We start from the raw sequence: 25,969 nt of genomic DNA, 5'->3' as shown, positions 1-25,969 counted from the left end.
CTTACCCACCCAGGCGCCCTGGCCTTCCAATTTTTAAATGCGGATTAAATGTTGGGAAGAATAATGGAAGCAATGTACACGACAGTGTGATACATGTGCTATTAATGTTTGTTCATTCACCTATCCAGTGGTCAAAATCATGTGTAGTCAAACCTGGGCCCCATGTGTGTGAATGTGAGAAATTCTCTTAACCTCTCTAAACTTCATTCCCTTGTTCGTAAAATGGAGGAAGTAAGAGAGAGGACCTGACTCAAAGGGTTGATGTGAGGACCAATGGGCTAATGTATGGAAAGTACTTAACTCATAAAAAGCACTCAATAAAATATTAGCTGTTGTTGTTGTTTCTATTATCATGACATGTTCCAGTGGATATAGTCACAAAAACTAAATAGATGTATGATAGGTAGGATGTGCGACTTATAGTAACATATACCTACAGCACAGGCTGAAGGGCCAAGGTTTGCAGAGAATGTATTGACAGATTGGCATTTGTTCTCCTTCCTCTCCAGTTACAAAAAACAAAATGTTTATAGGAGGAGGAGAACCTCTGGCAAAGGCCCAAAGTGACTCCCTTCTCAAGAATGGAGACTATACGGGGCGCCCGGGTGGCTGAGTCAGTTTAGCATCTGACCCTTGATTTCGGCTCAAGTCATGATCTCACAGTTCATGAGTTCAAGCCCTGCATCAGGCTCTGCGCTGACAGTGTGGAGCCTGCGTGGGATTCTCTCTCTCTCCCTCTTTCTCTGTCCTTCCCCAACTCATGCATTCTCTCTCTCAAAATAAACTGTACAAAATAATAATGGAGACTGTGCTTTTGGTCTCCCTATCACTGCTACCTTAAAGTCTTGCCCATAGTCAGTCTTTCATTTGAAGGTAGCCACAGATTCTCTCTCCAGGAACTGAGAGTCTGTGCTGCATCTCATCTTGGGGCTGCTATCACCAGGATATCTGTGGGGTCAGGAAGTCACCGACACCAAAAGCTAAATGGATTTCTTCTCCCAGGACTTAAGATGGGAGTCAGTAGCCCCAAAGCTTATTGAGATGAGGCAGATAACATATATGGGTGAAGTGGACATAGCAGGGTTAAGAAGGAAGTGTCTGTCCTGTCTCAGGAGGCGTCTGCCACCCAGACTGTCTCCACTGTGGCCAAGTAGGAATGGGGTAGATTTTTATCAGACTTTCAAGTTTGAAAAAAAAAAAAAAGGTCTATGTGTAATTTTTCTTTTTAAATACTGGCAACAAGGGTGCCTGGGTAGCTCAGTAGGTCAAGCTCAGACTCTTGATTTCAGCTCATATCATGATCTCATGGTTCATGAGATGGAGCCCCGCGTTGGGTTCCACGCTGGGCATGGAGCCTGCTTTGGATTCTCTCTCTCTGCCCCTCACCCCCCAAAACAAATAAATAACCATTAAAAAATAAGATTAAATACTAGTGACAATTTCTAAAATTAAAAAAAAAAATCACCGTGTAGGCCAAGCATATCTCTGAGTCAATCCCACTCATAGACTGTCTTCAGTCATGGACCACCAGTTTGTGACTGTGCTCTCAAGATGTCCTTAACCACACTCTACAAACTATTCTCACCAGAAAAGGGCAAGTGGAGAGATTGTGAGGGCCTCAGCCTTCTATTCAATATCATCTGTTTGTAAGAGGCCTGCTATTGGAAATCAAATTCCTCAGTGCAAGATTGTCGTCCTTTTCTTTTCTCATCCTAACACCTGGCAAAATTGATTGAGGCAATCATGTGAAAACCATTTTTATTTCAGGCAGTACCAGAAGAGAAATCTTGATCTCATATAATTTTAATCAAGTTGCTCATTAGGCCAATCTGTTATGTGCATATATTAATACATCTCAGATTTAATAGTATTATTAAATACTATGATGATTCAATAATTTGGGGTATTAATCAGATAATTCAAGAATTTGGGGAGACTGAAATGTCAAAATAGCTGTCACTTAGGTCGTAAGACTAAACTATAAAACCACATTTCCAGGTATACTTTCCCTAGCCATAAATGCTTAAGCCATTTACTAATAACAAGCTTAGTGGGGTGCCTGGGTGGCTCAGTCGGTTGAGAGTCCAACTTCAGTTCAGGTCATGATCTTGCGATTCGTGGGTCTGAGCCCTTCATTGGGCTCTGTGCTGACAGCTCAGGGCCTGGAGCCTGCTTCAGATTCTGTGTCTCCCTCTCCTGCCCTTCCCCCACTCACGCTTTGTCTCTCTCTCTCTCTCTCTCTCTCTCTCTCTCTCTCCCTCAAACATAAATAAACATCAAAAAAAAAAAAATAACAAGCTTAGAATATTAAATAACAGCACCACACTTCATCCATATTTTTCTTACCGGTTCTCAGCTATCTTACCCCTCCCACTACTCTGTGAGCTCTTAGAGGACCTGTGTCTGAATTTTGTTTGCACCCCTGCTACCATGAGGCACCACATGTGCCGAATGTACATATATATGGAAGAATAAATGACGAGAGGAAGGAATGGCTGAGTGAATGCCAGATCACAATTAGGGCTACTTGCAGATTTGGGGATCTTAGTTTACTATATTACATTTTTTGAAAGACAGACTTGTAAAGCACAAATCTGGACAAACTACGTATTTTGTTCAGGTACAGTTGAGGGCAGTTTAGGGTAAGTGAAGAAACACAACCTTTGGACACAAATGTTAATTTTAGGTTCCAAAAGATCTTTTCACTAGTTGTATGGCCTCGGGCAAATTACTTAATTTCTTTGTCCAAGGGTTTCTTTAGAAGAAAACAGCAGACTTTTCCTTCCCTGGAGTTATTATGGGGACTAAAAGAGAGTATTTGTAACATATATGTGTGTGTGTAAACAAATCAGTTCATTTAAATTACAAATGTTGCCACAGGCATACTCTTTGAATACTGACTTCTGTTTTATGAACATTTACATTAAATGACAAATTCTCCACTGAAGGATATTTTTCATTTAAAATATATTCCTCCCCTAAATTTCAAGAAGACCTGCACCAATGTATGAGGTAAACAGTCATACATGACTCACATTCTTGGCTCACATCGTTGCTTCCCACGTGAGACGCAACAAACATGTCCCAAACTGGCATTACTAAATTAAAGGAGGATATTCCCTTCTTAGAAAAGTTTTCAAGAGAATGGTAATAAATAAATACTAGCCAGGTGAGCTTGGAAAATGTTGGGGCATTTTACAATGGCCCCTTGGGTTACTTCTTGGGTCTGGTTAAAGGGGCAGGTGAGAGTGGGGGAATGGCTTCACTTCTTGGATCTTAGTGTTGAGAACAGATATGAGTGCTAATAAGTCCCCAGAATGCTGGCCAGTGCCATCTATGTGGCTCGTGGGTGTGGTTCATCAGTACAGATAAAGGCCTTGCCCCACCATTATCTCAGCCCACTCACTTCCGGTACCAGGCAGGTTTGGTCAGCATCGGGCACATGAGTGTACCTTCTCCCGATGACCACAAAGTTGCGAGACACCAAGAGGAAAGAAGACAGACAAAAGTGGAAGTTGCCTATGCAGGAGGAGCAAGAGAGCAAGCAAATGTTAATCAGTGAAACAGGTTTTGCATAAACTGAAAAGCTGCACTTAGTCACCAGCCTATCTCACTGGTCTCTGAGAAAGAAGGGAAATGGGCCTGAAAAGGATTTTTCGCTGGGTCACTAGAAGCTTTGGTGAAAATTCACAAGTGTCGGACCAAAGTGACCATGTTTGTTATCACCAGAAACACCACGTGCCCTGGTACAGGAGCCCAAGAACTATAAGAAGAGTCCCCAAATGAGCATCATCCTCAGGCCTTCAGTCCCCTTGGACTGATATACCTGGTTTACAATGCAGTTGTTTGCCCTGGGTAGATTGATAACAGGTGGCTGCTATCATGGGTCTCCAAGTCCTTCAGCATTCCCGGACAGCCCTTCACTTGCAGTAGGAGATAGGAAAACTGGTGCCCTGATCCCACACTGTGGGAGCCCAGCATTCTACCTGAATATTTCTATCAATTCTCGGGGGTATTTGTTCCTTCTGATGACCTCTCACTCCACCCAATGTGTAATGGTTAAGAGCACAGGCCTCCGATTAGGACAGACCTGGGATCAAATCCAGGTTCTGCCTCTTCTATTTTTTATTATGTAACATTAGAGAAATTGCTTGGCCTCTCTCAGCCTCAATTTCTTCATCCATAAAAGGGAGATAATAATACCGTACTTTTCTCCTAGGGTGAACAGAAGTTGATAATGATGAAGTAATACAGGTAAGGCACTTAGCATGGAACCCAGCACAAAGAACACACCAAATAGATCATAGCTGGTGTTTATATTTCTTTATCCATGCTACCCTCAACGGATGAGTAAAGATAGTAAGCATTTCATGAAGCCTTAACTCCAAAGTCCATGACAGTATTTCCCAAGAAGTCCTTTCAACTCTTCTTTCAGTATCTATTAATTCTGAAAATACCGAACTACAAAAAGTAGATATGAGACATGGTTTTTTTCCCCTTATTTGGACCATGTTTGATGCACACAAAGAATCACAGACCCCTTATAATAATTACAAGTTTCCCTAGTGATCATTGGCCTTGTGTTGCAAGCATTTGCAAACATTTGTAAACATTTTGCTAAAGAATCCCTAGCCTTTATTAATGACTGCTTTTCTGAAAGGGCTCAATTTTTACCTACTTACTAAGTAAATGTTTATTGAGTCTCTGTTTTACATACTGACTAAATAAATATTTGTTGAGGGTCTATTATGCACTGTGTACTGTGTTGGGACTATCTTGGTTGGCACTGTAAAGGAGGTAATAGATACCTAAGAGTTTTGAGAATTGCAGGCTTATTATCCTTTCTCCTCATCTCCAGCATTTGTCTGTGATAATAATTTGATCTGTGTCCAGTAATCAGCTTGTCGTAGGGGTCATGGCTCAGTTGGGAACTTGCCAGCAGCCCAACTGATATTTCTTAGAAATCACACCTCCCACTTCTCACATCCCACCCTGAAATTGACTGTTTCTCTTGAAAAGACATTTACACAGGGTTTTATTTTCCCTGCTTATGTTTAGACATTTTAATATATTACATCAGATATTGTTTGAGCTGCTGTGGCAGACACTACAGTCTTGGTGGGGTGACACAAGGCAAGGTGGAATATAATGAAATGACATTGTAAAGACATAGTAGAAGAAGCAGAAGAGGCCTCTGCAGGCTGAAGCTGTCAAAGAAAAACCCCACAGAGGAGGTAGGATTTTAGTTCAGTGTTAAGAATAGATTGGGTTTGGCTGGGGAAAGTGAAGAGAAGGGACATTTTGCTGGAAGGTATAGCATGAGCAGGTATACAGGGTGGGAATGAGTGTCATGAGCTCAAAGGACTCAAGTGACTGGGACACCAGCCTGGCTGATGCAGATTTATGCTGAAGAATACCAGGCAGAAAGTGGATGAGTCACGAGGCAAGGCAGCAGAGGGCCCTGAGGACCAGGTGGAGGTGTTTGTGCTGCTACTTCCTGAGTAATGGCATATAAGTTGTGCTTCATCTGGCATGGTCACTGAGTGGGGAGACACTGGGGTGAGGACACTGGCTGGGGGCTGCAGAAGAAGACTCAGAAAATTTGAGAATGATTGGCTATGAATGGCAAAGGGAGAGAAGAGGAGGGAATACAAATGATTCCAGAATGTTTGGCCTGGGTGATTGAGAATGACTGGTCACCAGTCCAACTGCCTTTCAAATGTCCTTCTTGCTTTTCCACTGAAATTCTTTCTCCCACTCCTGCCACATGTGGTGCCTGATAATAACAACAGTATTTACCCTCTCCCCTTTCTGTGTTACTTTCCTACCAAAAGCACTAAAACCCCACCAAATATGAAAGGACCCATCTTTGGAGAGGAATCATAAATAGGCAAAACAATGTGAAGCTCTTGTCAGCTTCCCACTTTCTCTCTTCCGCAAATTTATCCACTACTAGGAATGAAACAGCAACTATTTGTAATACATGTCATAGATGTGTTTCTCCCTGGTTTTATTACCCATCAGTGAGTCAGTGGTTAAGTTCATGAGTCTGTTTGTCTTAACTTACTCACCCAAAATGGGGGTTTTCTTTTTTAGTTTATATTAAAAGCAATAATATCCTGCACTTGTCATTGCCCTTTGTCATTTAAATAGTGCTTTCATTGTTGTTATCCCGTTTGCACCTTTACTAAACAATCCTATGAAACAAGCCTGGCTGGTATTATTATTACGCTTTAATAGATAATCAAGCTGAGACTGAGAATTGACATGTTCATTTACACAGACACCGACAGTCGTACCTGGAAACAGCAGCTAAAATCTGTTTATTTAATTACCTCCAATATTCTAGATGCTGTTACAGAGACAAAGAAGTTTAACACATGATCTTGTATACCTTATAAAATTGGGAAAATCAGGCATAGATACGTGAACAGTTCAAGTACATCCTGTGCCTGAGTGTCCCACTAGATGGCAGTAGAAGCAATGAGCAGAGGGTATAGGGTAAATTACCATGTCAGAACATGACACACAAATAAGGGAGGACTGTGTCCATTTCTGGGCCCTGTGTTTTAAGAGGAATGCTGACAACCCAGAGCTCAACCAGGTGAGACTCACTGGGAATCTGACTCTCAGGAATCAAAAATGAAGGGACAGGCATCCAGGAAAGAGAACTTAGAGAGGACCTTAGGCTCCCTCCATTTATTAGAAGCCCGGTATGCGAAAGAAGTTTATTCTTTATAGTCCCAAGAATGGGCCTAGAGCTAATAGACAGAAATTACAGGAGAGAGGATTCCAACTTCATATAAGGAAGGACTCCCCAGCCAATGGAACAATGAAAAAATATATAGCACAAACTGCCTGATGTGGTAATGAGCTCCCTATGCCTCACAGTAATCCAACATGGACCAGATGAATACCTGTTTAGGATGTTGTTGGTGAAATGCCTATATAAGATCCAGTATGTGTGCCATTGAGTTCAGAACCAGCATGGTGCTAAGGCTGAGGAGAGAGCATCATGCAGGGTTTAAGACCCCAGGCTCTGGAGACTATGGTGCTCACACTTGGAACCAAGCCACCATGTTGTAAAGAAGCCAGTCCACATGGAGAGGCCATTTGTAGGTGTTTGGGCCAATGCTCCAGCTAAGGCATCGGCTGAGAGCCAATATCAACCACTAAACACGTGAATGTGTTAGCCTTTAGATAATTATAATCCTATCAACTTTGAACCATCATACTTGACACCAAATGGAGCAGAGTTGAAATGCCCTGACCAACCTTGCCCAAACTGCAGACTCACAAGCAAAATAAATGTTGTCATTTTAAGCCACTAAGTTCAGGGGTAGTTACATAGTGCTGGATAACGAACACAAATGTGATATTCTACATTGTCATTGAGCTTCAAGGCAACTTACAGGCACGGAGTAAGTAGAAGGTGGTGGTATTTGCAGAAAGGAGGTTGGTGGATTGGCAGACGAGAGAAGAGAAAGCTTGGTGAAGCTATTGGGAGAATATGAATGAGAGATGAATGAGGAGCTTTGGGGGCACAGAGAGGAACACAGTGAGGACCAGATCCATGACTTGTAATGCCTTTCCCTCCTCTACATGCTTTTGTGAGTTCTCTAACTCTCCTGGAGAAGGCAGTTAGACTGAGCAGTTGCTAGATCCTGACAAGAAGGTGGAACAGAACTTGAAGGTCTGTACATGGCCTCCACATACAAGGAGGGGATGGTGGGCGTGGGAAACACAACACCTAAGGAAACAATACAACAAAATAAACCAGCCTAGTGTTTGCTGTGGGTATGGAAAGGAATCTTAGAAATTGTTTTCTAGATAAGGAAACCAAGGTCCAGCATTTGGAAAACAACTAAGCACTAATTGTATAGTATGGACAGTACGATTGAATTTCAGAGAACAAAGGTTAGGTGTGGTGAGTTATGAATGGGTAATGGGTCCAAAACAGCTTTCCAGATAGGGAGACCAGAAAACTGAGACAAAGTGGATATGATAATAGGCTTTCTCTGTATCTAAGAAGGAGAATGGTAGGGCAGGCTTTTCAAAGGTTAGGGCAGGGAGTTGGTTGGAAAATTTCTCAGTAATACCATGAAGGAAAGTTCTTTCATTTTGGAAGGAAAAAAACTACACTGGGCGCACAGAAGAAGGAAACCAGAGTGGGTGACCAGTTCCCTATCAATCAGGCCGCGATACATTAGGATATCCAAGCACTGCTTCCCTGTGCAGTAAATTCAGGTGGGACGAGGCAGGCAAGGGGTGATACTAGAGGGTAGTTGCCTGACTTCCTCATTGCCTCTGAGACTATAATAAATGTATTTTAAAATTTAAAAGCAATGATGTAAATCTGGGCTGAAATCTGAGTGGCAATTTCTGATGGTCAGGGAAGTCCCCACACTGTTCATTTGTCCGCCTTCCTTTCCCACAGCACACAGCATCGATTATCCTCCCGAGGAAAGAACAAAAAAACCATTTTAGCATCTGGGGTGGAAAAGGAGAGTATTAATCATTATGAAATTTGACAGGGCAGAGGCCTCCCTGAATCCACTCAGGCCATTTAAAACTCTTCTGTCCCCTCTAGACTAGCACGAGTGGACGCGCATCAGACCATAAAAGTGGGAAGATGCTTATATGGAAAGCAGTAATATTTCAGGACTGGCCTGTGTCCGGATGTGTCTCATTACACCTCATTGTCTAAATCAAGTCATGGCAGTTGTCAGTAAACTTTTATTCTTGTTTTCTGAAGATGCTGCCAAAATGCCAGTTACTTTGGAAGTTGTGCACAGGGCAGTTAATTCAGTTTAAATTTAAAAAAAAGACACCAATGTGGTGGTGGTTTTAATTCAGAGAGTTATTATAATAGATAGAGATTCTGGGAAAAAAATAGGTCAAGTCTAAGTGAAATTGATAGGCTATGAAATGGACCCAGGGGATGTTTTTGAATAAGGAAAGGGGAACATGTTCCTATTACAACCTCACTTAGGATTCAGTGTAGGGTCTGGAGCCAAGCCAGTGCATGTGTGATGGGTAGCCCAAGGGCGTCCCTCAAGATATCAAGCCACCTACTTAACCCTACCATCCAGCAGTTAGAACTGAGGTGAGTCAATATGTCTTAGAATTGGGGATTACAGAGGCTATTGAAAGACCATCAAGATAATTTCTCTGCCTTCAGGGAGGAGTAAAACAAAATCATTCTATATGTATGAAATTATTGTTTGTATATTATATTTCTATGAATGACCTCACAAATGCACCCTGGGGGAGCTGTTTAGAATTAATCCATCACTGTCAAGAAATTGTTTATGTGCTACCTCTCCTACTTCAGGTTCACAGTTCTCTTCTCATCCTTTTGTGAAGAGACACATAGTGGCTGGTTATTATCTTCCTGATAAGAGGCATTCACATGTTTAATCTCTTTTTTCCTTGAGCATATTTATTTCTGAAACTTTTCCTCACGTGTCCTTAAATAATATTCTTTACTTGATGCTGAGTCCTTCTTGAAGTTGTTGTTGTTTCATTATGAAACCCAAGCTGAGCCATGTATTCTAGAAAAAGTTTGGCCAATTCAAAATATAAAGAGCAATGATTTAATGATCCTGCAGTCCAGAACTTATTCCTCCAGGAGCATACTAGCTGTTTAAACCACAGCATGAGGATGGCTGATGGCCATTTATTGTCTTGTTGCTTTTCTACCAGACTTACATGTAACTAATCTGTCTTTCCCAGTAACACTCCCTCATCAAATGTTTCCTTAATGGACCATGATTAAATGGTTTTAATTGTTCAGTGAAAATATAGGACTCATTTTTTAAAAATTAGGAAATGCACGATGCTACAAATATTTGTGTCCCCCCCCCCCCCCGGCCACCGCCAAATTCATTTGCTAAAAACCTAATGCCCACAGTGATGGTATTAGAGGTAGGGCCTTTGGGAGGTGATTAGATCACAAGGATGGAGCCCTCATGAATGGGATTAGTGCCCTTTTAAAAGACTCACGAGAGCTTGCTCAGTCCCTTCTGCTCTGCAGGATACAACAGAGAAGTCTGCAACCCAGAATAGGGCTTTCACCTGACCATATTGGCATCCTGATCTTGAACTTCCAGCCTCCAGAACTGTGAGAAATAAGTGCCTGTTGCTTATAAGTGACCCAGTCTGTGGTATTTTGTTATAGAGGTACAAACAAACTAAAACACATGGTTAAAAAAAAAAAAAAAAAAAGTATGCAATGAAAATTGCTCTCCCAGTATCTGCACTGGCCATTTAGCTCCCCCCATGGAATCCAGTACCATCTCCTGATCTGTGTTCACAGAGATGGCTCATGAATGTAAGAAGAAATACATACACAGTAAAACCTTGGTTTGCAAGTACAATTAGTTCCAAAAACATGCTTGTAATCCAAAGCCCTTGTATATCAAAGCAAATTTTCCCTTAAGAAATAATGGAAACTCAGATGATTCATTCCACAACTCAAAAATATTCATGTAGAAATGATTACAGTCCTGTAATATAATACAAAATACTAAAGAAAATTAAAAAAAAGTTTTTTACTTGCCTTTGAAAACCTTTGTGGCTGATGTGAGGGAGATAAGAGAGAGAAGGGTTATTGTGTAGGACGACTTTCACAATCCCTTATGGAATCATTGCTATCTACTGACTCAATGGAATTTTTTCTGCATGGGGGCCATTGTATATGCTCATATGGATGTTGACTACAGTACAATATTAATAAACTTTTGTCATATACTGTATTTAATGTAATTGTCAATAAGGCAGCAGAAGAAGGGGTCTCTATCTGCAGGCAGTCTGACCTAGAATGAAGCAAAGCATTCTTTCCTAAGCTTAGTTTGTTTGGAAAAGCAGAGGACTGTCCATAGTTGCTCTGAAGTGACAAAAAATACACTAGTGTCAGTTGTGGGCACTTTCTAACATTCTGAAAAATCAATGATAACTGCCAAACACTGCAGCCTGAGACCGAGCATCTGAGCATGAGAAACAATCATCCACAATCCCAGAGAGAGAGAGAGAGAGAGAAAGAAAGAAAGAGAGAGAGAGAGAATCATTAACTTGGTTGTGATCATGTGATGTTAGGCAGCACATACTACTCATATTGCAAGACATCACTCATTTATCAACTGAAAATTTATTAGAAATGTTTGTTCACTTGTGGAACACTTGCAGAACAAGTTACTCACAATCCAAAGTTTTAATGTAATATATTTTGAATACGATTGGCAGTGTGCTTTAACACTGCTCTATATCTTTTCTTAAAAGTTATTAATATAGGGGCGCCTGCATGGCTCAGTTGGTTGAGCGTCTGACTTTGACTCATGTCACGATCTCATGATTTATGAGTATGAGCCCTGTGTTGGGCTCGCTGCTGTCAGTGCAGGGCCTGCTTCAAATCCTCTGTCCCTCCCCTGCTTGTACTTTCTCTCCTCTCTCAAAAATAAATAAACATGAAAAAACGTTAATAGTATATATTGGGAATCTTTCCGTACACACTGATCTGCTTCATTCTATGATACAGCTGCATAGTACTCTGCTGAGTAGATGTACTATAATAGATTTGTTCCAGACATTTCTGAATACTTATCCCATTCTCCAAAATACCCTCTACAGCTGAAGACTATGGAAGATCCTACTTCATCTTTACTGTATAACTGTTTGCAGAGTGCTTCCTATAAGCACAGCTCTGTGCTTGGTGCCAGAGGGAATGCAAGAAGCAGTAAGTTTGGCAGCCTGGCTTCCTAAGAAAGTACAGCCTCATCAGGGAGAAAAGACATGGGGATGAGGAGAGCTAGATTGCCAATGCCCCCTGCCACTTTTCCTTTGTTTTCTTGCACATCAGATGCCCTTTCCCATGGCTTTGTACATGGCACAAATGGCCTTTGCATTTGTCAGATGTGCATATGACTGTGAGCCTGAGATGGCTTACACTGGGAACTTCTAGAGCAGGGATTGCCAGCTCTCCTATAGGGGCCAGGAAGGAGACCTCCGTGAGTGGAGTGAAGTGAGTGAGCCGCTTGGGAGCATACAAGCTCTGTTTAAAGGGACTGAGCAGCCTCCCCTCTCCCTGCCCCTCCCCTACTTATGCTCTCTCTCTCAAAAATAAACATTAATTTAAAGGGAGTGACCAGCTGCTGCTCTGCTCCAGGAAATTATTTCCCTGTGGTTGCTAGATCTTCTGATTGATGAAAAGGAACCAGTGGTAAAAAGTACATGGGATCTTTCTGTGTTATTTCTTATAACCTCAAGGGAATCTACAACTGCCTCAAATAAAAAGTTTGATTTAAACTAAGAGCAGAACCCTGGATCATGGTGTGAAATTACCCGATTTACAAGTATGGGGAAAATGTTAATGCTGCAGGCCCAGAAACCTCATCTGTAAGCCAGATACAGCTTCAGAACCACCATTTTGCTCTCTGTGCACAGGGGGATTATTACGATTTGATTTCCATGAAGCCTGAGGCAGCCCAATCTCCATGTTTGCTTAAAACATCTTTCTTGTTCCTGTGGCTTTCCATTGTCTTTGACAGTGGCCATCCCCACTTATGAAGCTTCCTCTCATTCCAGGTCCTTGGATGTGGCTCTGTTGCCCAAGCTATCCTCAGTCGTGGACACTTGGGAGGAATTGTCACTATCAATGTTGGATTTGCAATGGCAGTTGTAATGGCCATTTATGTGACTGGAGGTGTCTCTGGTAAGTAATAGAAATAATAATAGCTGCTGTTAATTCAACCATTCCAGTATGCTAGCCTAGTGTTGGATGCTTTACATACCTCAATTTATTTGGATCTCCACAACCCTGAAAGAATATGCATTTGATTCTATTTTTATAGATGTTAAAATCAAAGGGGACAGCAAACGGTAAGTGACTTGTGCAAAGGCAACATTTAGCAAGAGACAGAGATGGGGTTAGGATTCAGAACTAGCTGACCCCTAACTCTAGTCACTATATTGTATTCTTCATCCATCAATATGATCTTTTACCTTCTCTACCCCATGCCTGGAAGCCATTCTCGGATACCCCATGCCGAGCCCAGTGAAGATCACTGCAAGAGAGAAAAATCCCTGGACCTTTACCCACAGCAATGAAAAAGTCTATGCCACTTGCAAAATGACTGGTGCTTTCATGGAAGTGCAGGTCTCATCAAGCAGATCATGGGCTAATTCTGCCCTGATTAGAAGCCATTCACAATGTTCTGAGAAGCAAAATGAAATGATGATATTTAACGCAGTCTGGGGACTTAGGAGAGCACTGTGGAAATGATCCAGTTCTCAAAGGCACTCAGAATCTTTCAGAATCCTTGTCAGAACACTAAGGCAGGACCACTGGGGATAAAGGAAGAAAGGGAAACACCACATGCTGGGTGCTATCCTGGGGCTGTCCATCCTTTATCTCTTTTCTCTACAGCAGCGCTCTGAGGCAGGCATTACTGTCTACATCCCACCAAGAAAAGTGGAGCGCCAAGATATTAAATAAATTGCTAGAGTCGCACAACTGGCAAAGAGCAGAGCAAAGATTTGACGCAGCAAACCTCATGTCCCCACGGTCACACAATACTCACAGTGGTCTATTATGGGAAGGGCGTTATAAGCAGGGCCTTTGGGCAGAGCAGGCCTGCCAGACAACCATGCTGGCCAGCTGGCCTGGTGACAGATACTGCCATTGGAGCCCTGAAGAATGGTTGCCTAGACCCCGGGGGAGCCTCCTTGGGCTGGGCACCTGGAACGGTCATTTGCTGGCTGGCACCCTTTCCATAGCACATGGACTCAGATCCTGGGGTGGTCCAGGCTAGAGATGCCTGTATGTGTGATTTGTTTGGCATGAGCAGTGTTTATGTTCACTCTCTCGTCAAGCCTTTGCTGTGATCCCAGGGCTGCACTGCCTACCTAAGCACAAGAGTACACAGGGGACCATCCTGACTGTGCCAAGGCCAAATTACAGTGCAGGCCTTGACAGCAGGCACAGATCATAGTTGTGGCTTAAAACAAGCATGCAGGAGGCTCCACTGCTGCCCCCCAAGGCCCCCCTATGTTCACACAACAAGTGTGGTTTCCACAAACCGTGGGATATAAACATGAGTGCATTCTCAGCTGTTTTTTAGGTAGTGACATGGTTTGGGAATATTTCACCTGCATAACACCCTGAATTGACTTCTATTTATTTAGAAAAATTGACCCCAGGCCCTAGGAGTGTAAGAAATTGCTTTCATCACCACTGCAGCCCATGTCTGTTTGTATCCATTGATATACTCAGGGATTTGGGCGGTCACCATAGGAAGAAAAGGGGCAGAGACCGGAAAGAAGAGGAAGAGAGGGTGAGGGATGGTGTGAAGTCTTCCCATCTGGCCCCTAGACCTGGGTTAAGCCCCTGTGGCCAGAGGGGTGAGAACCAGAGCTGATGGGACTGTTTCCACTAGAGGCTGTTTCTGGGTGAGGGTTAAGAGCTGACCAAGTTGTTCACGAGAGCCTGTGAGACCCCACAATACAAGTACAGCAGTTTCTAAGCCCGGTTAATACAAGATGGCATTGGGTTGGAAAGGAAACTCATCTCCCCATCTCTGGAGAGGCTCCTTGAAGACTGGTGCGTTCCCACTGGTGGGAAGGTGCAGGGACAATACACCAGCCTACCACTGCCATCCACACAGACACCCGTATTGGTTGTTTCAGCAGCCACGGGACTAGGATAGGAAGCCACACGAGATGACTTTCTCATGTGGCTACAGCTAACATACTGGTTTGTGGGCACATACGAGGTCCTCTTTGAGGATCCAAAAATAACCAATGTGCACTGGGCATAAATATAAATAAGATCTCATTTGTCGTCACAGACCGGTGAAGTCAAACGACATCTGGTTTTGAAATAGAAAACATTACCTTACTGGAAGGAAGTTACCACACCCTGCTTCCTTGTGAACATGCCAGTGGTCTGCCATTCAAATCTGGCCAATCGGAACTCACAACTCCTCCATTAATTTTGCAACGTCCCCCGTGACAGTGTTCACACTGCCTACTTTTACCTAGGCTATGGTGGTTGTTTTTGATGTAGCATTCTATAAGCAGTATAAATTCTTGAAAAAACAAAAGAGCTTTGCGTGATGACAAATAAAATATTAAGGTTGCCTCTATCACAGAATGGTCTCTGAGTGCGGGAAAGGGGGTCACTTGCCCAGAACAGCACCTTGAAAGGGTTCAATCTGCTCGCATAAGACTTCCGTCTTGGGCCTGGTGGGCTCCAGTTCCACCCCGGGCTCTTCGTATGAATAATCTGATAGTTACAACAACCTTGGCAGAGCCAAGACTTGAGGGCGGCATTCTCTGTGCCTCACACTCATGTTCTTTCCACTACACCACTCTGCTTTGTCCAGCAGTATTCCAGGCTGTGCGCTCATCTCTGCCAGGAGAAATCACCTGTTGCTTTGCAAGGCACCATCCTGAACATACCCTCTCGAATTCCCAAACAACTTTCCCTCTCAGTACTTTTGCAGTCTGAGCTACCTGAATAAAATCCTCTGACTATTTATTTATTCGGCTTTCATATTTTGAACTCTTGCTATGTGCCTTTCATTGTGTGAAGGCCAAGGTGAAGAATGAGGTCTCTGTCTCAGAGTGCTTATGAGGGTTAATTTCCCCTTAGATATCTCTTTTCCATCTTAAGATTGTTTTAGACTTTCTGGATGTGGACCAAGGAATTACTAGATGCAGATTTAAACCTTAAACAATATATTGTATAAATATATTGACTTAAACATATATTGAAGTTATCAGTTTATATCAATCTCTTTGAGGTTACTGTTTTATAGATAGATAAAGCCCAGTGGATGGATGATGGCTAGATGGTAGATTGATGATAGATATAGACAGAAAGGAAGCCTCGTGAGTACAAGTTTCTTTCTATATCTGACTCCCTTTTCAGAAAGCTTAACTCTCTAAACAGTGTCTAATGACACTTGCAGGTTACTAGTTCCCATTTCCTCCCCACTCAAACACAAACACACACACTTACACACATACTTACACTCACAAATGCTTAAGTCTCTGTCTCTTCACATACAGTTCTCTACCTAGAAGACTGAATTCTGCCTGGGATCTCTAGATAAGGCTTTCTTCATAATAATTCTCCCTGGCCTGCTGCTGACATCCCTAATCATCTTATCTTTCTTGTAGGTGGCCACATCAACCCAGCTGTGTCTTTTGCAATGTGTCTCTTTGGACGGATGAAATGGTTCAAATTTCCTTTTTATGTGGGAGCCCAGTTTTTGGGAGCCTTTGTAGGAGCTGCAGCCCTCTTTGGCATTTACTATGGTGAGTAGGACAGCTGGCCATGATTTTAAAGTCAGAATTACTTGGTAGGAAGAGATAAGATAAGGCAAGAGCAGAACATGTTCCCCAGTTGACAGGCAGTTCTAAGAATTCTAGGTTCTAAATAATGGGACCAACATTATCATTAGGACAAATTCATGAAGCCTGTTTAAGAAAATGGTCACAAGCTTAAACGGAGGGCAGAACTTGAAGTCTATTTTTAGATCCAATCAGTACCACAATGTGAACATGCACAAAATAAGCAATAAGCCAGTGGCTTCTCCACAAGCTTTCTCTGAGTTGGCTGGGAGAGGAGGTGTTGACTGGTAGGTAACAAGGGATATGATGAGTAAGTATTTAGAGAAAGAATCTGGAACAGTCTTCGAGGAAGAGGCATAGTTGAGAATAGGCTAGGTGGGGATCTCTTCTCCATTCCGTCAAACAACCAGGACTTCTGTTCTGCAACAGTCTTGGGGTGAAACACAGCCCTGACGATTGAAGCCCCAGACTTTAACTCTGTGCTGTGTGAGTAAATAGCTGTGTGACTTAAGTAAGTCATCTGACTTTTTTGTTTCAGTTTCCTTCTCTGGAAAATGAGAGAATTGACTTCTAAGACTCTTCAAACTAAAAAATCTTGAGATTGTATGAAATTAACTGTTAAAATAGTTCCTTGTGTCTAACCCAAGTTAAGTCTCCTACATTATGACTCTTGAATTGAAGCCCTTAGGAACTAGAATTTATGAAACAATGCCTTAAAGAAATACAATGTTGAAGGAGGCTTCTTCCCACAGAGTGTCTTTCTGAGAAAGAGAGCCTAAGAGGAATGACAGAGAATTGCAGCCCAGATCAGAAACTTGGAGAGCCAGCTGCTGTGGCAGGAGGGACTGGGGCCAGAGCTGGCTGTGTCGAGGACTGCTGTCTCCCTTGTTCTGAAGGCATCTTCACTGTACCACAGCACACCCCCAATTTCTGGACTCATACTGGGGGTTACTGAGAACCCTCTGGGAATTATGAGTTCTGCCTACAGTACATCAAAGCTCCACTTTGGCATTTGGTTGATATCAAAAATTCCAAGAATTTCCCCCAGAGAATATTAGTTCCCCAGATCCAATGGCTAAGGATTTGGCTCAAGTTTGGAGTGAACCATAGAGGGCAACCAGGGCTTTCTATCTTTGACCTGGTATCCTGGAATTTCTTTGGACATCTCTAAAACTACATGCTATGGGGGCTCCTGGGTGGCTCAGTCGATTAAGTGCCTGACTCTTGATTTCGGCTCAGGTCATGATCTCATAGTTTGTGGGTTTGGGCCCCGTGCTGAGTTCTGCGCTGATGGTGCAGAGCCTGCTCGGGATTATCCCCCACTCTCTCTCTCTCCATGCCTCCCCTGCCCCTCAAAATAAATAAACTTGAAAAAAAAAATAAAACTACCATGCTATGAAGTGAGGAGTGGCAAACAGTGTGGATCTGCCAAGCTGAACCTGAGTGATTGTAGCTATTTAGCACAAACAGGACATAGGCTGCACTCAACGTTGCCAGGAGGAAACTAATGTTCCAGAGCTCTGTCTTCCATAGATGGACTTATGTCCTTTGCTGGTGGAAAATTGCTCATCGTGGGAGAAAATGCAACAGCACACATTTTTGCGACATACCCAGCTCCATATCTGTCCCTGACAAATGCATTTGCAGACCAAGTAAGTGTACATTTAACAAAGATCTAACTCTGGTGAAAAGATATGATCTAGTAAGGGGAAAGCATAGTTGCATTATAGGCTAGCAGAAAGGTAAGGCTGTGTTTTCAAAGTCAGAGGTCATTAGGCATAACCTAAGCTTTTTGTTAACAAGTTTTTTCCTTTACCAAAGTTGACACTACTAAAAAAGTTTTCTGGTTCCTCTTTAATACATACACTTGTTTCACTTTGGTTGAGGTCTAGAAGAGAGCAGATGACTAGACATTTCAACCCCTAAAGGAGAAAATAGGGTTTGTTTCAGGATTATAGTCTCTTTTGTGATCTGAATGGGGAGGCCATAAGAAAAGCCATTTCTATCTCAATTCAAGGACTGTGAAGTGTGGTAGTTGAGCCTAGAGTATCACCGATCCTCTGTGTCTCCTCATATACACAGGTTTATCTAAACTCTCAAGGTAGCTAGAAGTGTCTCCACCTTATTGGCATTTAAACAAGCTGCACCCACCATCTATGATATAGCCAAATGAACAGTTATTCTGGTCTATTTGTTGGAGGATCAACATTATCAACCTGATAGTCTCTTCCTCCCTTACTGTACCCCAGGAAGGTTGCTGGTCAACCTGGAAGGAAGGAAGGAAGGAAGGAAGGAAGGAAGGAAGGAAGGAAGGGTATGAGGAGGGAGGGAGGGAGGGAGGAAAAAAGGGAGAGAGGACATCTCCAGCAACTCTAAGTTGTTCTCTTGTGATCAGGATTTATACGATGGGACAGGGAAGAATGAGCATGTGTATAAAATGGATCTTCCAGTTTGCCAACTCTGTCCACCTCCATTTAAGATAGATGAAAGAAACTATGCCCTCATGTCCTGAGCCTTTTTCCTTCCCACTTTTATCAATAAACCAAATAGGCAACAAGTCTTCCTTGAGCACTTTCTATATGCTCAGCCCTGTGTTGGAGCTGGAGGGACTGACAAGTAAACAGGAGTTGTAAAGATCCAAGATTTGGAGTCTGAGTACCTGACTTAAAATAACAGTTCTGTCCCAACTCCCTGAGTAGCCTTAGCTAAACTACTGAACTTTCAGGGTCTCAGGTTTTCATTTGTAAAGTGGGGATAGTGGTAGTACTTATCAGATTACTTGTAAGAATAAAATGAATAATATGAGGAAAATGTATTGTAAACAGTCTCTGCTCAGGAATTTAGAATCTAGTGAAAAACAAAATGATCACCTAAGAACAAGAGGAACATTGCAAAAGTGAAGATAATTAGATGGGAAACGACTGTAGGAGTCACATTAGTAATTTGGAACAAAGAGTCTAAGTGAGCTGGGATGATAAGAAAAGTTTTGGTGGAAAAGACACAGAGAGATGTAGCTGCCATAAAAAGGAATGTTATCATAAGCTGAAAAAATAGAAGATTGTATTCAAATGAAGTAGTTTAGGGTCTTACTCTATTTCCATGCTTGGAGTATCAGACTCATCCAAATGTCACACTTCAAGAGGACATATTACTGAAAGAGAGGATCCAAAAAGGTCACACAGCAATGAGTGGAGAGTAGGGATGTTTGCTCTAGAGAAGGTGTGCGTGCAGGAGCTGGGGAGGATGTATGTGATCATCATGTACCAGTAGCTTTCAAAGATTTGAGGGAGTGTCAAGTGCAAAAAAAGTTAGACTTGGTGTGTATACCCTCCATGGAGATTTGGTGGAAATTAGTACATAGCAGGTACTCAATAAATATTTATTACTATACTTATATATTAAGTATGTAAAATTTGTACACCAGTATTTATATACTAATTATAAAATATTTAATCCCTACATGAATGAAATTGTGGTGAGATCAAGTTATATTCAATAAAAGGAAGACTCTTCTAGCAATTGGGGCTGGGCTAAATATAGACCCTTTTGTCACAGGACAACAGTCATTAGGCCTGTCTAGTGGTAGGCCTGTCTGGGTAACCTCCAGGGCTGGAAAGCTTGGATTCAGAGATTCAAACACCAGATGATGGACATTGTGGGATGTGTCCCCTTTAAGGTCCTTTCCAGCCTGGAGACTAAATTAGCCAGTTGGAAACTAGGAAAAACTGGTGTCATCTGAAGGAAAGGAGCAGGAGGGAAGTTGTTTCATAAACTTGGGACAGCAACACAGAAAAAGACGGGAGGGGAGAGACCGCAGGATTGCTGGAAACAAGATGGTGGGCGTCCTTTACCCCTCTGGGCATCAGTCTCTATTAAGTGAGAGAGAATGGCTAGGTGATAATGGTTTCAAAGTGCCAGGAGGACAGGGAGGGTGGGAACAGTTCACATTGGCGCAGTTGCTGAGTCAGTAAGGGATGCAGGGGCTGCCTCAGAATGGACTCTGGGGATGGCAAACAGTTGGGTTTCTCAGGGATCCTACGTTCCATTAAATTCAGGCACAGTTTATCTTATAATGAAGAAGAGGGGAGCAGAGTCAAGAGCTGTTGAGGGACCTTTAGAGATCTGTCCTGTGATTTCAGGTCCTTTCCATTTGAGCTAAGAGAGAAAGAATACTGACTTTCTCTCTGAAACCCTGGCTTGCATTGAAAAGGGCAGTGGCTTCATTGCATACTTCATTCAGTGTGGTTTGCATACTTCATTCAGTGTGGTCACAGGGTTTCATCCCTGTGCTCTCAGGCTTTTCTGAGAATGTGAGGAGCAAAGTGAAGCCTCTAGCCCCACATATTACCCCCCTGAGTCCTGGTGCAATGCTGTCCTCCTTACTCCTCCTGAGAGTTAGCTGGGGCCAAGCCATCCCTGACACACTGCCACTCCGGGGGCAGGAGAGTGACACAAGCCTCCCTCAGAATTCTGCAGTGTGCTGGGAGATGGGGCCCGGTCTTGCCTCTTTCCAAGCATCTGCCCTGAAACAAGTCACTCAGAACCTACTGAAGCCTCAGGTTAGTCTTCTGATAAATGGCATCAATAATACCTGCTTAATACACGGTAGGTAGCAGTAAAATTCCTCAATAAGCAGTTATTTTTCAACCTTTAGCCAGCCCTCTCTCCCTCCCAACCTTGTTCTTATAATGCAATCCTATATCATGCTACATGCTCTTCCAATTCCTGTCTTCAAGATGTACCACTGAGTATCTTGGTGACAAGAAAATTGCTTGGTCTTCTGGTCAGTGGAGGTCCAGCCTCACTGAGGGTTGCCATCTCTTACCCGATGCTTATCCCCATATGATCTCCTAAGCCTCAGTCACTGTGTTCACTTCGTTCACCTTTTCTCAAAGTGAGTTGCCAGTTTCTCTAAGAGCCGCGGGTTTAAGCCAGTTATTATGTATAGCTAAGTAGAGAAAATGAATATTAGAAAACCCTCATGCTCCAACCATGGGTGACCCCTGAAGGTTCTGTATTCTTTAGGCTTTGAGGAGAGTTCCAGAGAATACCAACTGTTAGTCAGTGGACACACAACAGAACTCTGGCTACCATGGCTATATTTCTGGGTCAGTTTATCTCAAGAGCACAAAATCGTTTACCTCTAAGTATTGTTCAAGGATATTCCACAATTTAATTAATAAATAGTCATTCATTCAGCTGATATTTGTTGGCATCTACTGAGCCAGATACAGCTCCATGGCTGTTCCTTCCTCAACGTTCAGGGTCTGGTGCCCAATCTGACAAGTAAGCAGATCCCTCTGTAGCAAGGTGATCAGGATTGTGATGGGAGTAAAGTCGAATGTAATGGAAGTCCAGAGGTGGAAGCTTCTATCCTGCCTGGGAGAGTGGGAAAAGACTTTCCAGGGAAGAGCGCCCTTGGGATAACATGATTCTTTGAATACAAATACTTTTAATCTTCTTGTGTTGGAAAACAGATGAAAGGATGAGGAACTCAAATGCTAAAATCAGTTGCCTGGTTCTCATCCTGATTCTTCTGCTTATGAGCTGTGTGTCCTTGGGCAAGTTTCTTAACCTGTTTCTCTGCAAGTTTCCTCATCTGTAAACTGAGAGTAATAGTGGGATTTATCCTGGGGCAATTGGCTGGCTCAGTCAGTGGAGCATGCAACTCTTGATCTTGGAGTTGTGAATTCGAGCCCCAGGTTGGGTATAGAGATTACTTAAAATAATAATAATAATAATAATAATAATAATAATAATAATAATAGGACTTATCTGATGGTTGTTAGGAAGTGCTAATGAGATAAACATATGAAACACCTGGCACATAATAGGTATTCAGTGAATAGTGTCCATCAATTAGTGGTTAAGTAAGTAAAACAACAGTTTGGAAAATATAGAAAATAAATAGTGGGGAAAATACCAACTAGAATGTACCACTTCATAATACCTATTATTGTATTTCTTACAATATTTCTTCCAACGTTTTCTTACAGTATTTCTTTTATGCACATTTTTTAAATATGAAATACAACGTGCATATATTTTTTACTTAATATCATAAGCACTTTTAAATATTATCACATAGGTTTTATATTTATTGTGTTTAATGGCTGTAGAGTAGACCAAAAATAGACACTCCCATTATTTTTAGCTTTTTCCCTATTTAATATGTTTTTAGATCTCTTCCAATTTTTTAGCACTATAAATAATGCCGAAGTGAGCATGTTTGTTTTATGATTTTTTTTCATATTTTAGATTATTTCTGGGGTATGGTTTTCAGATACCTAGCTGGGTCAAACTGAATAGATAATTTTATGGATTTTTTAATGCATATTGCTAAATTACTGCTGAATTTCCTTTTGAGAGTGGTACATTTAGTTCTGCCAGAAGAGCCTGAGGAAACTGGTATCATTTCCCTAACGTTTAGTAGTGTTTGCATTTTTCCATTATGAATCAGATTTTCCCACTTATTTGTTTCTTAATTCTGTTTTTCTTATGAATTTTCTGTTCATTTCCTTTACCCGTTTATCCACTGGTGTCTTGCCAGTTTGACTGAGGGCCTGAGTTCATTGCTTAGCTAGCTGGGTAGTAGCTTAGCAGAATGGTGTAGTGAAGGTAAGAGTCACCGGAGCTGAACTCTCTGGGTCCACACCTGACTGCCGCTCACTGAGTTTGACCTTGGCACGTAACTAATGTGTAAATGAGGATGACACTGGCACCCACATCTAGGATTGCTCACCAATGCATGTTAGTCATTACTAGGTTTGTTCTTTAACAAGAGGGGGTAAATTCTGCAGTGGGCAAATGAGTAGAATACAAGTTCAATCCCTTATGTATTTTCTCCTTCTGCAGGTAGTGGCCACCATGTTCCTCCTCATGATTGTCTTTGCCATTTTTGACTCCAGAAATTTGGGAGTCCCCAAAGGCCTAGAACCCATTGCCATCGGCCTCCTGATTATTGTCATTTCTTCCTCCTTGGGATTGAACAGTGGTTGTGCCATGAACCCAGCTCGAGACCTGAGTCCCAGGCTTTTCACTGCTTTGGCAGGATGGGGGTTTGAGGTCTTCACGTAAGTAACAGTGGTGTCGGGGGAGAGGGAAAGATTCATGCTATGCTTTACTGGGGAGAGCTGTGTTTGCACTATGGAAGTCAAAGAGAGTTCAGACGGGAGCACGGAGGTTAAGGGCACACTCTGGTCATCAGTATGGAATATTTCACTAGTGATTTGTGGTATGCAGTGTGGTAGGGGATGGGTGGGGAAGACAGACATGGACACAGATACAGAGAAAGAGAGAGAGAAAGAGACAGAGAGAGAGGCTCCAGGTAAATTCCAGAAGAGATAGCCTTGCCCTATATAATAATAATCAATCTTCAATTGATATATGGTTTTATGTGGATATTTTGGTTGTATAACTTCTCTGCAGATTCACTTTGATACAAAGTTGCGGCAAGAATTTACATATTCCGATACTACTACAGGGCTCTTTCTAGGGAATCATGCTATGTATGCTTCAGTCATTCAACCTATCTTTACTGAACACTATCTGTGCTGTGGTCACTGTGCTAGGTAAGGAAATTTCAAAATCAGCTAAGACACTAGCCTTGAGCAACATAATAAGTGCTCTGGCAACTCCTAAAACTAAGTGCTAGACAAGAGAGTAACTAGCCAGCTATGCCTGGGGAAATTGGAAAAGGCATCACTGAAAAAGTGAGAGCTGAGTTGGGTCTTGAGGTATGAGTAGGAAGTCCCTGGTAGAACAGACATAAAAGAGAGCCTGTGTATAAGAAAAGGCAAGACGCCATGCTTTCTACCTCAGAATGTGCTGTGGAAACATGCCAACTGTCGGGACCAGTCTTCCAGGACAATCTGTACCCATTTCTTCCTTCCCACTTTTGCCCCATAAAATCACAGTGGCCTGTCCCCATCCCTTTATCACATTTCTCTCTGGGAAAGGAACTTACTTGGTTCATCAGGAAACAGGGCTCTAATACAGAGAAAGAGAGGCAGGAGAGACATGTGTAAGGAAATGTTAGTTTGATATTTGCTATGAGAAAAGACTTGAGTGTTTCTAAACACTGACCTATACATATAGTCATATACATGTTATGACTTATTTAAGTGTAAGCTGGGTTGTCTTCTCCAATGTGAAAAACTAGCTATTGAAATAACTGATACTAGTCAGAATACCAGAGACAGGGTTGAGAGCTGCTAGAGTATAAGCATGCTGAGGACAGGGACCTGGCAGCTTCCTCACTGCTGCACTCCCAGTGACAAGACTCGGGCCTGTCATATACAGAGTCTCATATTAGTTAATAAATGTCTTAATGAAATAATGGATAAACACTATATTCCAGACATGTCCTAAGAGATGAGGGATACAAAGAAAACCAAGCCACATCCCCTATCTTTAAGAAACTAGTAATGCAGTGAATTTTCTAGAGCAGTGGTTCTCAACCAGAGGTGATTTTTTTTCCACCCAGAGATATTTAGCAATGCCTGGAGACATTTTTGGTTGTCCCAACTGGGGAGGGTGGAGATGAAAGTTGTTACTGGCATCTAGTGAGTAGAGGCCAGGGATAGTGCCAAACATCCTACAGTACCCACAACAGATCCCCACAACAAAGAATTATTCAGACAAATTGTTAAGAGTACCACAGGTGAAGGGCTCTTGTTCCAGAATGATTACCACTAGAACATGAAAAGGTTGAACAAAATGTCTCCAACTAGGAAGGATCTTTTGTATTCTTCCAACAGAGAATGAAAAACATATGTCAGAAAGATAACCAGAGCCCAGAATTAACCTATGAGTTTCGTTAATTCCACCTTCTTGAGCTTCGCTCTAGGAGACCACTGCCCCCATGACCAGGTCACCTCAATTAGCTTCACACAGACCCTGAACAAAGATGCCTCAAAGGCCTCCCTTTGAGCCCTGCTTGGTGATTCATCCAAAGCCCTAAGAGTGATCGTGGTTCTAAGATAGGCAGAGATTTTCCCTACTCTCTCGGCTTTATTATGTATATGCAGGAGATCATGTCTGTGGCAAAGTGCTACAATCACCTAGTGCCAAATTGAGCTCCGTGTCCCTCTGTCAGGGTCTTCTCCCTTCATTCATTCATTTATTCATCCATGCAGCTACCTGAGCTCTCATTCAAGGAGCTGTGCTGGAGATGACAAAAACCAGTTGCTGTCCTTCAGCTTTATTTGTGTTTTGTTTCAGAGGGGTTAGCATAGGCTCTTACACAAGTTGAAGTTGTCAAATGGCATTAAACAGATTTGACTCATTAAAACCAGCACTTGAACGGTTTTCAGCTTCAAATTTAGGAATTATAGGGGTGGAAGTAGGGACATTTTATAGTATTTGGACATGTTTAAACAGGGACAAAGAGAATATTTCAGGCAGAGATGCTGCTGTATACGAAGACAAATGTTCAAATGACATGTGATCTAGTCTATCTGGAAGGGTGCATGAAGAAGGCTGGAAACGACAACTCTTGTTAGATCACAGAAGATCTAAACTCCCAGAATGAAAAAATTGGGTTTTGACCGCTCCCTATTGTGTAGATTATGGGAAGTAGCAAAAGATTTAGAGCAAAAGTTTGATGTGTTTAGAG

At 42.3% G+C, this 25,969-nt stretch overlaps 1 protein-coding gene across 1 annotated transcript in view; it reads left to right on the top strand.

Moving 5' to 3' along the window:
• The window catches only part of AQP9 (aquaporin 9), a 47,748-nt gene that overhangs the window by 17,766 nt on the left and 4,013 nt on the right, over window positions 1–25,969 (top strand). Inside the window, exons 3-6 of the mRNA XM_045449602.1 lie at window positions 12,583–12,709; window positions 16,180–16,317; window positions 17,887–18,005; window positions 23,209–23,426. Coding sequence (XP_045305558.1) covers window positions 12,583–12,709; window positions 16,180–16,317; window positions 17,887–18,005; window positions 23,209–23,426 — 602 coding nt within the window. The remainder of the gene's footprint in view (window positions 1–12,582; window positions 12,710–16,179; window positions 16,318–17,886; window positions 18,006–23,208; window positions 23,427–25,969) is intronic.

Source organism: Leopardus geoffroyi, chromosome B3 (assembly GCF_018350155.1).
Source record: "Leopardus geoffroyi isolate Oge1 chromosome B3, O.geoffroyi_Oge1_pat1.0, whole genome shotgun sequence".
Classification (NCBI taxonomy): Eukaryota; Metazoa; Chordata; class Mammalia; order Carnivora; family Felidae; genus Leopardus; species Leopardus geoffroyi.
The sequence above is the reverse complement of the archived record's forward strand: the minus strand, read 5'-3'. Positions and strand labels throughout refer to the sequence as shown.